Source organism: Chironomus tepperi, unplaced genomic scaffold (assembly GCF_022539635.2).
Source record: "Chironomus tepperi strain 1889 unplaced genomic scaffold, CSIRO-AGI_Ctep_v1 contig_85, whole genome shotgun sequence".
NCBI lineage: Eukaryota > Metazoa > Arthropoda > Insecta > Diptera > Chironomidae > Chironomus > Chironomus tepperi.
Window position 1 is genome coordinate 3,566,167 of NW_027226207.1, and position 13,450 is coordinate 3,579,616.

General features: G+C 31.0%; 3 protein-coding genes and 1 long non-coding RNA gene across 4 annotated transcripts; 3 read left to right on the top strand and 1 right to left on the bottom strand.

Moving 5' to 3' along the window:
• Positions 1-3,547: 3,547 nt before the first annotated feature.
• LOC139086296 (actin maturation protease) lies at positions 3,548-5,468 on the bottom strand. The gene is made up of 3 exons (XM_070634703.1): positions 5,132-5,468; positions 4,699-5,060; positions 3,548-4,518 (listed from the first exon to the last, which is right to left on the bottom strand). The coding sequence occupies exons 1-3, from the start codon at positions 5,364-5,366 to the stop codon at positions 4,297-4,299; spliced, it is 819 nt and encodes a 272-aa protein (XP_070490804.1). The 5' UTR covers positions 5,367-5,468; the 3' UTR covers positions 3,548-4,296.
• Positions 5,469-5,696: 228 nt separating this feature from the next.
• Positions 5,697-6,785, top strand: LOC139086302 (uncharacterized). Its single transcript, XR_011543993.1, has 2 exons — positions 5,697-6,181; positions 6,239-6,785. It is a non-coding gene; the product is annotated as an uncharacterized lncRNA (long non-coding RNA).
• Positions 6,786-7,366: 581 nt separating this feature from the next.
• On the top strand, positions 7,367-8,374 carry LOC139086298 (CD209 antigen-like protein E). The gene is made up of 2 exons (XM_070634705.1): positions 7,367-7,838; positions 7,901-8,374. Exons 1-2 carry the CDS (start codon positions 7,718-7,720, stop codon positions 8,302-8,304), a joined length of 525 nt encoding a protein of 174 aa, XP_070490806.1. The 5' UTR covers positions 7,367-7,717; the 3' UTR covers positions 8,305-8,374.
• A 1,851-nt stretch (positions 8,375-10,225) lies between these two features.
• On the top strand, positions 10,226-12,975 carry LOC139086496 (macrophage mannose receptor 1-like). The gene is made up of 4 exons (XM_070634960.1): positions 10,226-10,387; positions 10,445-10,869; positions 12,304-12,475; positions 12,536-12,975. Exons 1-4 carry the CDS (start codon positions 10,252-10,254, stop codon positions 12,961-12,963), a joined length of 1,161 nt encoding a protein of 386 aa, XP_070491061.1. The 5' UTR covers positions 10,226-10,251; the 3' UTR covers positions 12,964-12,975.
• The last annotated feature ends 475 nt before the right edge of the window (positions 12,976-13,450 follow it).

Below are 13,450 nucleotides of genomic sequence, written 5' to 3' on the forward strand. Positions count from 1 at the left end.
AATTCAGAATTTAAATTTCTGAACTTCAACGGTTTTTAGATTCAAATTTTGAACTTCAACAATTTTTTTGATCAAATTTTGAACTTTAATGAAAATTAAAGTTAAAATTTAACTGACTTTAAGGTTCAAATTTTGAACTTTAAAGATTTTTTTGATCAAATTTTGACCTTTAACGGTTCAAATTTTGAAAATTTTCAAAAATCTCAAGGACAATACTTTTAAAATATTAGGAAAAAATACTTGATTTGATTTTTAAAACTGATGAAATTCTAAAAGACTCAGTAGGCAAAACTTTTCAGAATGTTTCTAGGGAAATTATAGGACATATTTAGGGAATTTAGGCTATTATTTAAGGAAAATTTAGTTAGGAATGAAAGGAAATTTTCTGAAAATTGAATTTTTCTGCAACTAGTTAATACAATCGTTGTGTAAATTGCATTTTAATAGCAACTAGTAGCTTGAAAATTCACCTTTTGAGTCTCAAAAAATAAAATTAAAATTTTGTAACAAAGTTACTGAATGAATGAAAAAAACTTATCAATTAATGGGAAGCAAAGATGAAAAAAAATTTAAGAATTAAGCTCGAAAAAGAAAATTTTTTTAAGGATATTTGAGGATAAAGATGAGAAATTTTATAAATTATGAATGAATATATTATATATATACAAAAAACTATATATTTTTTATTAAGAAAGACTTTCAAAGGCATAACACTAATATAATTAATACTTTTTTCTGTTGATATAAGCCTTTAAAAAATATTTTATTACTTGTAAATTTTAAAAAAATAAAACTTTTTTGCAACAGAAATAAGCACTTTTAAGAGACACGTGGATAGAGATATACAATATACATATATTTTTATTTATTATGTAATTAAAATAAAATATAATAATAATTATTAAAAAAAAACATCAACTTGTTTTTCAAGAATGAACAGAAATATTAAGGATATATATTATATACTTGAATTGATGAATTATACAAGATTGATTGAGAAACATTTTGACTATTATTGACTTTTTTTGCTTTGATTTTAAGAGACACATGATAAAATTATGGAAAATAAATATGTTTTTATTGTAATAAGATTTGATGAAATTTGTAAGTTATGTTAAAAAAACAAAAAATGTCGAGTTTCAGTATCAATATTAAATGATTATTAAAAACTTCTGTAATTTTATTATGGAAACAAAACCATAAAAAATTAGTTCTTGTCTTTTTACTTTTTTGTCTTTTTGGAATTTCAGGATTGATTTATTTTCAGATTTTTTAGAATATTTTGATTTTTTGGAATCAACTTTAGGTGACATCAGAGTTGGCAGGACTTTGGTAATGAGAAGAACCAATGCAAGAGTTGGCTTTGTGTAGTCGGACTCAACTTCTTTTTGGAGTCCGGACTCCAGTGGAGGCGCATTCACATTGGAGTCCTGCCAGCTCTGGGTGACATTGTGATTTTTCCAAAACACAAATTCGACTCGAATAGTATAAGGAGTCGAGTTAACTCAATCCTTCAGATCAGAATAAAAGCTCAAATTGGCATTCTGCCAAACATTTCAAACAACTTCAATAGCTTAGTGGTATGAGCATACGACAGACAGGACATATTCACCCTAAAATATAGATTTACCTATAAGACATGGGTTCGATTCCCATTCGGGACAAGTTATTAAGAAAATGTTCTTTCGCCAGCTAGCCAAGACTATGTAGTCCAAGATCTCTATATTCTACTATTTAGAGTTAGATTCATAGTTTTCTTAATCATCCTGCACTTTTTCAGTGACTTAAAGAGGCATAATCAGTAACTCCTATTTCTTCTAGTTAGTTATCTCTAGCTCGAAAAGCTCACAGCAGAATCCAGACCTTACGTGACTCTGACGGGATGACGGATTTTTTCAAATCAGACTCATAATCAGAGTTACGGTTGCTTAGGGACACTATTTTCCGACTATATCTTGAAGTGTTCCTTTTCTGGTAGACAGAGTTGTCAGATAGGTGCCTGTGGATAGAAGCCTAGCAGTATCATGATAGCTTTGACTTTGTCTAGGCATTACCTATGAGAAGGCAAACATATTTACCTTCTTGTAGGCTTGTCTAGTCAGATTTTTGCCTTTGATAGCAAATCGATAGGCAACAACTCTGCTGGTAGATATTGCATTGAGTTGAATTAGATTTCCAATTTTGAAATCCAGAAATTCAATTTAAAATCACATTAAATGCACGTTTTTCACAAGCTTTTCTCATTGTTCAGCTCTAAATTTAGACAATGCATTACTAGAATTGTTGTCATAAAAGTGAAAATACAACAAATGCAATGTTCACAACTAATAAATTTGCCAAGATACTTTTACTTTTAGCGGTTAATGTAAAAAAGAAAGGAAAAATTCAGAACAGCTTAAACAAATTGAGAATGTAGGTGAAGAGTTTCACATTAATTTCATCTTACATCGACAATTATTATTATTTCGGATATTTTTCTGTCATTTCATCAATTTTATTCTGTTGTGTAAGCACAGTGAAAATTATTTCGTTTCATAAGATCAAGAACATGTCCTATAAATACATTTTTTTTGTGATTGTTACCGATAAAATCGTGAATTTTTTATGAACACGTGCCCAGTACTGAAAATGTTTATTTAACGGTAAAAAAAGTCACGTTTTCAAGTGCAAAGTCGACGTTGATTCATTCAAGGAATATTTTTGGATGTAAAAATAAAATTGAAAATTTTTACAGGAACTTGGATGGAAAGTTGGAATTCCGTTGTGATTCTTGAAAGGAATTTGAAATTTTGTAAATTTTTTTCAGCAAAGCTTACTGCGATTTGGAAATAAAAACTCGGGAAAATTAAAAAACTACGTTTTAAAATTGAAAACTTGTTTGTTTAGGAATTATCATGATGGAAATATAAATCCGGCTAAGGCAATCGTAAATATTAAGTAGAAATGGACTCTATAATCATTTTCTCGCGGAGAGCGATCTGTTCAAGTCAATTCTATCAATATGTGATTCGTAAGGTAATTTTGTAGATTAAGTTTCTGTTTTTCCCGTGTACCTGACTCGCTCATTAATCCGACGTTGCTCAAATGTCCAATTTCGCCTTGATCTCGTACATTTATAGCTTATCTACACAGATTTTCATGTTCGTTCCAAAATAATCGATCTAAGAGAAGTTAAGTGCTTTTGTGCAGTAGTAGCTACATACTTATTTCGCTGTACAGATCAATTGAGATGCATGTTCCCTCTCAGATGTCGCCTGAATGGCCCTATCGTTGTCTACCGCAGCGTAGCAGTTAGATACTTGGTTTAAATTTGGTTCGGTAACTCGAAGATCGTCGGTTCGAATTCAGTCTTTTCCAATTATTAACACCACAAGTAAATAACAATAATGAACGATTCAAAATTGATCCTTCGTATCATACATTGAACCTGACACAATCGTATCAAAAAGTCTAAGAATAGAAGCTTATTTATTAGACATTAGGAAGAGTTTTCGCGATTTCCTAGAAAAATTGTATTAAGTTATTAATAAAGAGGATATAAGCAACATTGTAGTTTCAATATTCTGTCTGAATATTTTTATTGCAAAGTATTTAACTATTTCATTTTCATATAAATATAGCTTTTAATAAGTTAGTTCAGATTCTGGTTGTCTTTGTTGAATTATCACTTATTTTAATTTTATTAATCGTGATTTATTGAAAATCGGAGTTGATGATTTGGTAATGAACGACATTTGGATGTGTTTTAATGAGTTTTCAAGTATTTAATAATAATATACAGAGTATGGCCAGATTATCCGAAATACTCAAGGGTATGTTTAAGAAAATTGTGAAAATTTGACTGAGCCCAAGTCTTTCCAGTCTCGGTTACAAGATTTGTCGAGATTGAGACTTTTAAGAGTAAACACGGCCTTAGTCCTGGTCATATTCTCGGTAAAACTCATCGAAACTGAGACTTCAGATACCTAACCTTAAACAGAGTCGACCTAAGTTAATTTTGATTCATCCAAATGGACTTCCCATACAAAAAGCATCTCCAAGTCATCTAGAAAACAATTTAATTAACTTAAAGTCCACTGAACTCAAATGTCAAGTTCTTAGAATTAATTTAAGGTTATTTAGAGCTTCAAGTCTAATTTCATTAATCTTAGTCTAATTTCCCGTGAATCAGCAATAAATCCCAACAAAGACACCATCTGATTAGAAAAATAAATAAATAGATTGGTAACGTAAGAGTTCAGATAAAAATAAATATAATTTAAATAACATAAATTATGTAAAATAAACTATAATGTGTCATACAACTTTAACAATTTCATTTGATAATCCTTCGACGACAATACTTTTACATTTCAAGCCTAAATTTCCATCAATACCACCATCGGGGAGTAGGAAAATGTCATTAGGATGCCATTCAGGTTGTGCAAATTCCGTCAAGTTACTGTTACTGTCGCTTAAGTTTTTTAGTGAAAACAGCCCGAGATTTTTTGTTTTTCCGTGGCGTGCAAAAACGTGGAACTAAAATTAGAACATACGAAAATACAATGAGACGTAATTCTCTTTTATATAATTTTCCTATTCATCTTCGTTAATTTCTATGACCTATTTATTTATAATTTTCTATGCTTGTATTTTAAGTTACTTTTGTGTATGAAAATGTGTAATAACTTTGCAAGGGATTTAAGTTTGTGTACTTACATCTCCTGAATCATCAATTAAATAGCCACAAATCAACGTCCAATGAGCTTTATGACCGTTCAGCATGCAAGGTGAATGATTTTTGTCAGCATCATAAGGCACTAACAGCATACAATGTTGTCTCAATTTCTCTTTAATAAAATCCGAATCTAAAGTTCCATCATAGATGTAGGAACGAATACGTTCAGGCAATTTCACACTTGCCGTACTCAAATTGTCTTTTAGAAGCTGCAGGAGCCAATTTGCTGAAAACATTTCACCATTATTTGAGTATTTGAGCTTTATTGCTTTCTGAAGTAATTCATCAGCTGTCGGATATCCACAATAGAGCATAGACAGTGCACACAATCCACAGGTTGGACCTAAAATTAAACATACATTTTTAGATTGCAATAAAATCACTTTCAAGTTCATAGAAATTTAATTTCCTTACCAGTCTGTAAAATTGGATTAACTTTCATATAACTGCACTCTTTTGGCGATGAATCGAGACATGTCCTTGCGAAGAAGCATGCACGTTGTAATTCAGGATCATTAATTGCCCATAAACACACTTTAAATTCGACTTTATTTGCAATAAATTTACTATTATTATTTTGATCAATCAAATTTGATTTAATAAAGCAGGAAATTGGAGGAAGCGGTGGCGCTGGGGGAATTGTTGGCATTTTAACTAATTGACTAACTAACTATTACTTAATAACTGTATCACTATTTTATCATATTTAAATTTAAATATCTATTGTCTAAAAAAAAATTCTTTATTTTGATTATCTACGTAAAAATGAAAATACGTACGTAAAACGTACTCCAATAAAAAGCTTTCAAATTTTTGAATTTTTAAAATACGTTAAACTAATTGCATAATCTTCTTATTATTTTTAATAGTACCTGATTTTCATATCAGTAAATTTTATTATCAATTGTATAAAAAGGAGGAAACATGAGGTCTAATATCAGTTTGTATAGTTGCACACTTTGTGAAGTAACAACTTCAAAATAATGATTTTGAAAATATTAATAATGGCATCAGCAGCACACAGCAAACCCTTAGCAAACTTTTGCAAACTCAATTAAATTTCGACCTCTGCTAATCTCTTTATGAAAATTAGAATTTTGAGCTACCATACTAGCCGTGTACCACGCGGAAGTTTATGTCTTCTGTTTATAAATAAGTCTATATTTTAATCATTTTTGCACATGTTTTTTTATTACCCGATAATGATTCAATATGAATGTTTTTAATTATTGAGAATTCCCAATTTCACCACTATTTGTATAAAAAGGAGGAATTATGAGATCTGTGATCAGTACTTTTTCAATTAGTGAAATCGAAACTTCAAAGAAATGTTCTTGAAACTTTTTATACTGGCTTCAGCAGCACTTTTGGTATCATCAGATGAAGACATTTCATTATCATCGGCTTATTTGCATACAAATACTCCAACTGTCGATGTTGCTTTTAAGAGAATCGGGCAATACTGTAAGACATTTAACTACAAAATTTATCGATAGATCTAAAGTATTTTATCAATTTCAGATGGATCGACTATAAAAGGAAAGAACTATTCGAAGACTTACTATATGTCCAAACACTTCAAATCCAACTTTCCAGAAGCTAAAGCCATTTGTAAAGCATTCGATCTAGAACTTGCAACATTTGAAACTCTACAGGAAGCACGAAATTTTGTTGACACATTACTAAAACCAGGTCACTTCTCATCTTTTAGTCCCTTTGCTATGATCGATGGTATGCAAACAATTCCAAAATCAACTACAGATTGGTATTGGACGAATTCAGGAGTAAAAATTCCATACAATTTATTTTTTGGTACCGGACAACCAGATAATGCACACGGTGGTGAATCTTGTTTAGCACTAGAAATGAGAGGTGATAAATTTTATTTTGATGACTACACTTGCTCCAGCTTTCCTACACAATTCATATGTCAGGAAACTAAGCAAGTTTACTAGATTAAAATTAAAAAAGATGAAATACAATGTAAAAGTACATTTGAATGCTGGAACTAAATAGAAAAAAAACAATAAAGATTTTTAAAACTTGTCCGACTGGCGCGATAACCATATACGAGTCCCTATTAAAATAACGAATTTTAAAAATTCGAAACTTCATTTTTGCAAAACTTCATTTTTTCAACCATATCATTTTTTCGAAAAATTCTTCATGCAAATCTCTTATAATTCTCAAATTTTAAAAAACCGTTAATTTTTTCAAGCATTTTATTTTTCTTGAAAATATATTTTACAGCTAAATTTTCTTCTTATATTGAAGAACTAAGCTAATTTAATTGTTTTTTACGTGAATAAACAGTTTTATTGTAGAAAACATTGGAAACTTGATGTATAAATGCATAGTAAATTCAACGGTTTTTTAAAATTTGAAAATTATAAGAGATTTGTATGAAGAATTTTTCGAAAAAATGATACGGTTGAAAAAATGAAGTGTTCGTAAAAATGAAGTTTCGAATTTTTAAAATTCGTTATTTTAATAGGGACTCCCATATACAGGTCATTAGAGTATTTATGGGTATTTGGTGTTTTATGGGATTTGATTTTTACGGATATTTAGCCCCGATATTATCTAAGTATCTGATCAACAGAGTTCACACTACGATTAAACTACTCTATCACCTTTCAACACCAGGAAGTCATACGCCGACGTTTGAAATAAAACTAGTAGCGGCTCCGCATTTTAAAGAAATCCAATAACTCAATATATCATCCACTTACAAGCTGCTTCTATCCTACGATAATTATTGCATCGACAATGTTGTTCTTCTCATTTGCATCACTCGAAATACAGCCCCGAGTGGCAAAAAAGCCTTACGTTGATCGGGAATTGTCATGGATATAAGCTGATGGTGAAATTCAGTTCTTTACGATGCACTTTCTAGTTTTTACAACGGTAAATGATGAAGATAGTCCAATATAATAGAAGTAGATCTTGGCACTTAAGGTTAGTTTACTCAAAGTCTTTGCTCGGTGATCATCTTACAAAATGGGGATGAAAATATTAATTTTTGCTTCTGTATTACTGTGGATGACATTAGAGGAATCAACGGCATTGCATATAAAAACACCTCATTTGGATGTGAATCTTGAGGAAATTGGACGTTACAGTAAGGAAAAGGAATGAAAATTTTAAATAATTTAATTAATTTTTTTGTATTTTTCATGTAAGGTGGACAAGATAGTACAGGAACAAGATACAGCAAATCATATTTCATCTCAAGAAACTATCAATCAAATTGGGAAGATGCTAAGGCAATTTGTAAACTATTCAATCTCGAATTAGCAACATTTGAAACTCTACATGAAGCTAATAGCTTCTTCAATTTGCCTAATGTCATTCAAGACTATGTTTTTGTGGACGGTACAACAACTGTACTCGGATCACCTACTGAATGGTATTGGACCAATAAAGGAGAAAGAAAAATAGCATATGCGCTGCCATGGGATCGGGGAGAGCCAAACAATGCTGGTATAGAGTCATGCTTAACAGTAATTAAGCATGGCAAAATTGGATTCAATGATTTATCTTGTTGGACTAATCCTAAATATTTTATATGTCAGAGAAATGATTAAAGTCCACCTAAGTAAGCTGTTGTAAAATAGTATATCCTCTAACCTTCCCAGACCAGTGGTGCGCAACCTATGTGACGTCAACATTTTTTTTGGATATGACATGAACCGTATATCGTATGCGGTTTTGGTCAAGGCTTATCACCAAGGTGTGCTGCGATAATAAGAGGTTGACCACCACTGCCTCAGACTAATTACTTTAATGAATAAAAATAAGGATTTGGACTATATTGTGTATCTTAAAACAATTGGAAGTTAAGGCTTTTCAGTTTCTAGGTATTAATGGTGGAACTAATTATTATACAATATGGAAGTATCACAACTCTGATATCAATAAACTTCATACCCGAGCAACACAATACACTAAACAGTCCTTTCCACTGTAAAAATGGATCATAACGGTGTAGTAACGTACGTTGTGCTGATCAGGACAATCTTCTTGTTACTTAAATAGATCACTTGAATTTCACCATCAGTTGTATAAAAATCATGAGTAATCATGAGATCTGTGATCAGTTAATATCAGTTCTTTACATATTAAACTCAATAAAATGTTCCTGAAAATATTTATACTAGCATCGGCAGCACTTTTGGTGTCATCAGATGAAGGCATAACAGTTTCATCAGCTTCTTTGCATACAAATTCTCCATCATTGGATGTTGCTTTTAGGACAATAGGAAAATACAGTAAGACGTTAAACTCCATAATCATCCATTAAGTCTAAAGTCTTTAGACAAAGTCTTTAGTAAAAGTTGATCCTTTCTCATCTTTCAGTAACTATGCTCATGTTGATGGTATGACAACAAATGTTGGATCAGCTACAGATTGGTATTGGACGAACTCAGGTGTAAAAATACCATACAATATGTCATGGACTCCCGGACAACCAAATAATGCCCAAGGTGATGAATTTTGTTTATCAGTTGTAAAATGGAAAGGAAAATTTGCATTAAATGACTACACTTGCACCGGAGGTCCCACTCAATTTATATGTCAAGACAATAAAATATATTACTAGTCTGGAATTTTGTACTGATATATGTATGGAGATGTGAAACGATGTGAATATGAAACATGATTTCTAGTCTGGTGATTATTATGAATTTGTAAGCGTTAACCCACATCCTCCCCAAATAAAATGTAAATTTTATGAAATTCTGTATTTTTTAGTGCTTTATTAATTAATTCTTTTGTCTTTATGACTACTTTGATCGATGGAAATCATTAGGATACGTGAATAATCGACTTTTTGACTCCCCCACACCGTAAGAAAATCTCGAACCCCCCCTCTCCCCTAAGAGCGTTACTTAATAATTGCGCCGAAGTTAATATGGCATTTAGTGTCATAAACCGTATGTTATATGCGGTTTCGGTCGTAGCTTGACGACCAAAGTATGTCTTATAAATTCATCATTTCTTTTAAATCGAGCGACAACGTTTCTAGAACTTATTATTAACAATAAATCCTTAATCTATATTGTGTACAGCAGGTGCACAGCGCATAATCATATTTCAGAGATTGCTACAATTGAAAATTGTAGTAGCCAATACAGAAAATGTTCAAATGATTTAAAGTTTGATAGGTCACTAGATTTCATCGAATTTTATCTCTAGGACTAGGTCTGATCCATTGGAACTTGTCACTTTCTAAATTCAATAAAGCAATTGACACTTGATTGATTCTTCTATATATGGTATTAAATATGAGTTTGATAAAATACTATCCTTGTTCCACGCGGAAGTTATGTCTATAAAAAGTTCTTTATTTTGATAATCTCAAATTCGCACACATTTTTTTGAGCACACGATAATGCCTAAATATAATTTTTTAGATTATTTGTAGTGAATTTCCAATTTCACCATCAGTTGTATAAAAAAAGGAGGAATCATGAATTGTGTGATCAGTTTGCATTACTACTTTCTTTAGTGAATTCATAACTTCAAAGAAAATGTTCTGGAAAATATTTATACTGGCTTCAGCAGCAATTTTGGTGTCATCAGATGAAGGCATTACAACATCATCGGCTTTTTTGCATACAAATAATCCAACTGTGGATGTTGCTTTTAAGACAATCGGAAAATACAGTAAGACATTAAACTACATAATTTATCAATAGATCTAAAGTATTTTATTATTTTCAGATGGAAAGACTATAAACGACAAGAATTATTCAAAGACTTATTATATGTCCAAGCACTTCAAATCCAACTTTCCAGAAGCTAAAGCCATCTGTAAAGCATTTGATCTCGAACTCGCGACATTTGAAACACTTCAGGAAATGCAAAATTTCTTTGGTACATTATTAAAGCCAGATCACTTCTCATCTTTCAGTATTTATGCTCATATCGATGGCATGACAACGCAATCTGCATCAACAACAGATTGGTACTGGACGAATTCAGGTGCAAAAATGTTTTACAGTTTATCATGGGCTCCAGGAGAACCAAATAATGGTGTAGATAAAGAAGGATGTTTAACAGTAGTAAAACTCACTGATAAATTTGCATTAAATGATTACCCTTGCGCTTCTAATCCTACGCAATTTATATGCCAGGAAACTAAACAAGTTTACTAGATTAATATTTGTTTTTGAATTGATCAAAATCAGTTATAATTTGTCACACAATAAAGATTATTTTCTTTAGAAAACAAATTATTTTTCTTTTATGGATTTATCTGTAATGTGCGAACGAGTTCTTATTTTCGGAATTTCAATTTCGAATGGTTCTTATTTTCGGAAACAAATTTAAATTTCAAATTAACGTTAATAATCTAAACGAAAAAAACTCTAAATTAGCGTTTAATTATTGATTTTAAAACAAGATTATGCTTAAACTAAACTAAATAATCGAAAAAAATTAAAGAAAAAGTCTCAAATAATGAAGAAAAGTTAATTAAAGACATTTAATTTTTTTATTGTTTTCTTAGAATGTTTGTAAGCAAACAATGAAAACAAAACCAAAAATTTGGAATAATTTTTGAAAAAACTAACTTTAAGCTGATAAGTTTAGCTTCAAACTTCGATTAAATGATTAAATAAGCTTTAATGAACATAGTTAAATCGTTTATCTTGATTTAAATGAAGCAACGAAGCTAAAAATCATGAAAAACTAAAAATTTTAAAAGTTTTGATGTTTTTCAAGATGGCGGATTTTTTCCGATAAAACATTCGAAATATGATTCAAATTTCTTCGAATCAACGTCCGCATCAACTGTTCGCACATTACAGGGATTTATAATTTTAGATTTAGTAGGAATCAGACTAACATCGTTACTTCATAAGTTAGTCGTTAAATTTTGAAAATTTTGTAAATAAAAATTTATAGTAGTGTTAGTGTAAAATTTGTTGAAAAATTATTTTGCAAAAAACTCTTCAAATTCTTAATATCTTTGATCGTTAAGCCTATTAGTCATCGTTAAATATACTAATATTCATTTATAAGTCTTCAAACATCAATAACTGTTGCTAAAAACAGTAAAATTTGTGAAATGAAATTTTGAAAATTTAATGTCAAATTTTTGAAATGAATTTCGAAGCTTTTTGAAATGAAATAGCGGAAGCCTGGTAATAATAACATAATTTAGGTCATTTGTCATTCATTCCATGACAATTCTATTTTTGGTCTTACTTACTTTCTTGGCACTTGGCTGACGCGCAAAGAACCTCTAACGCCGGCTCTATCCTTCTAGAAATTCTGCCAGTTCAGGATGATAAGCACTTAGACGTTCTTTTCTATACGTCCAACTCCCATCCCTTACCGTAAAACAATTTTCACTCCCTCCCAAAAGCGTTGCATAATAACTGAAGCCGTGTTCCACACGGAAGTTGGTTCTTATGAGAATCTTTATTTTGATCATTTTTGCTAAAAAATTACACATATTTTCAGCACCTGACAATGCCTAAATATAAATTTTTTAATTACCACTTTGCACTGAATTTGAAGTTTTGAATTTCACCATCAGTTGTATAAAAATAAAGAATCATTGAATTTTCGATTAGTTTGCATTATTCCTTAAACACATAAGTTCAAAGAAAATGTTCCTGAAAATATTTATACTGACGTCAGCCGCACTTTTGGTGTCATCAGATGAAGGCATTACAACTTCATCGGCTTTTTTGCATACAAATTCTCCGTCTTTCGATACTGCTTTTTGGATAATCGGGCAATATAGTAAGACATAGTTTAAAAACATAATTTATCAATAGATCTAAAGTATTTTATTATTTTCAGATGGAAAGACTATAAACGACAAGAATTATTCGAAGACTTACTATCTGTCCAAACACTTCAAATCTCACTGGGCTGAATCAAAAGCAATTTGTAAATCATTTGATCTCGAACTTGCAACATTTGAAACTCTTCAGGAACAGCAAAGTTTCTTTGATAAATTAGTTAAAGTAGATCACATCTCATCGACTGAAGCTCATATCGATGGTATGGCAACAGTATCTAAATCACAAACGGATTGGTACTGGACCAATTCAGGAGTAAAGATACCGTATCAATTGTTATGGAAGGCTGGAGAACCAAATAATGCTCGAGGTGATGAATTCTGTTTAGCAGTGAATAAGTTTGATGATAACAGTTTTGGTATGAATGACTATCCTTGCTCCGACCTTCCCGCTCGATTCATATGCCAGGAAACTAAAATTGCTTAAATTGATTGTAAATCTATTAATGCTAATAAAGTCATTGACTTAGTTACACTGGAAATAATGATTTTTAGTAATCTTATCTGCATGTCGTTCCTGGAAGTGACTGTCAAGAACTTGCGAAACCTTGTTTATTTCCAAGGTTTTAAATTGAAGTCTCGTAGATCCATAATTTCTGTATCCTGCGTTGAGTTCTGTTGATGATTGTTATTAGTCTTTGGTTTTGACCTGTTGTTACTTCCTTTTTTTCCCTTTCCCTTACTTTTTCGTTTCTTGTTTTGATTTCCCTGATTTGAGGGTTTGTGTTGTGGATGATTGTTTTGTGATTTTATGGTGACTGATGCGGAGGTTTGAGATTTCATTTTGTTTTGATTGTTCTGGTGCTTTGCTGTTTTCTCAGCTGAAGTTGAAAGATCTGTCTTCGAATAGATTTTTCCTGGCATTTCAGAAGTCAAATTGTTTTTAGTTGTCAGTATATGTCTTTCAGTCTTTT

What these genes read in the sequence shown, in the direction of transcription:
- LOC139086496 (XM_070634960.1), top strand. Translation starts at nt 10,252, where the DNA reads ATGTTCTGGAAAATATTTATACTGGCTTCAGCAGCAATTTTGGTGTCA. An exon ending in TAAGACAATCGGAAAATACA is followed by an intron (nt 10,388 to 10,444) that starts GTAAGACATTAA and finishes TATTATTTTCAG; the next exon opens with ATGGAAAGACTATAAACGAC. An exon ending in TTGGATAATCGGGCAATATA is followed by an intron (nt 12,476 to 12,535) that starts GTAAGACATAGT and finishes TATTATTTTCAG; the next exon opens with ATGGAAAGACTATAAACGAC.
- LOC139086296 (XM_070634703.1), bottom strand. Translation starts at nt 5,366, where the DNA reads ATGCCAACAATTCCCCCAGCGCCACCGCTTCCTCCAATTTCCTGCTTT. An exon ending in TAATCCAATTTTACAGACTG is followed by an intron (nt 5,061 to 5,131) that starts GTAAGGAAATTA and finishes GTTTAATTTTAG; the next exon opens with GTCCAACCTGTGGATTGTGT. An exon ending in TAATTGATGATTCAGGAGAT is followed by an intron (nt 4,519 to 4,698) that starts GTAAGTACACAA and finishes TTCTAATTTTAG; the next exon opens with TTCCACGTTTTTGCACGCCA.
- LOC139086298 (XM_070634705.1), top strand. Translation starts at nt 7,718, where the DNA reads ATGGGGATGAAAATATTAATTTTTGCTTCTGTATTACTGTGGATGACA. An exon ending in TGAGGAAATTGGACGTTACA is followed by an intron (nt 7,839 to 7,900) that starts GTAAGGAAAAGG and finishes TTTTCATGTAAG; the next exon opens with GTGGACAAGATAGTACAGGA.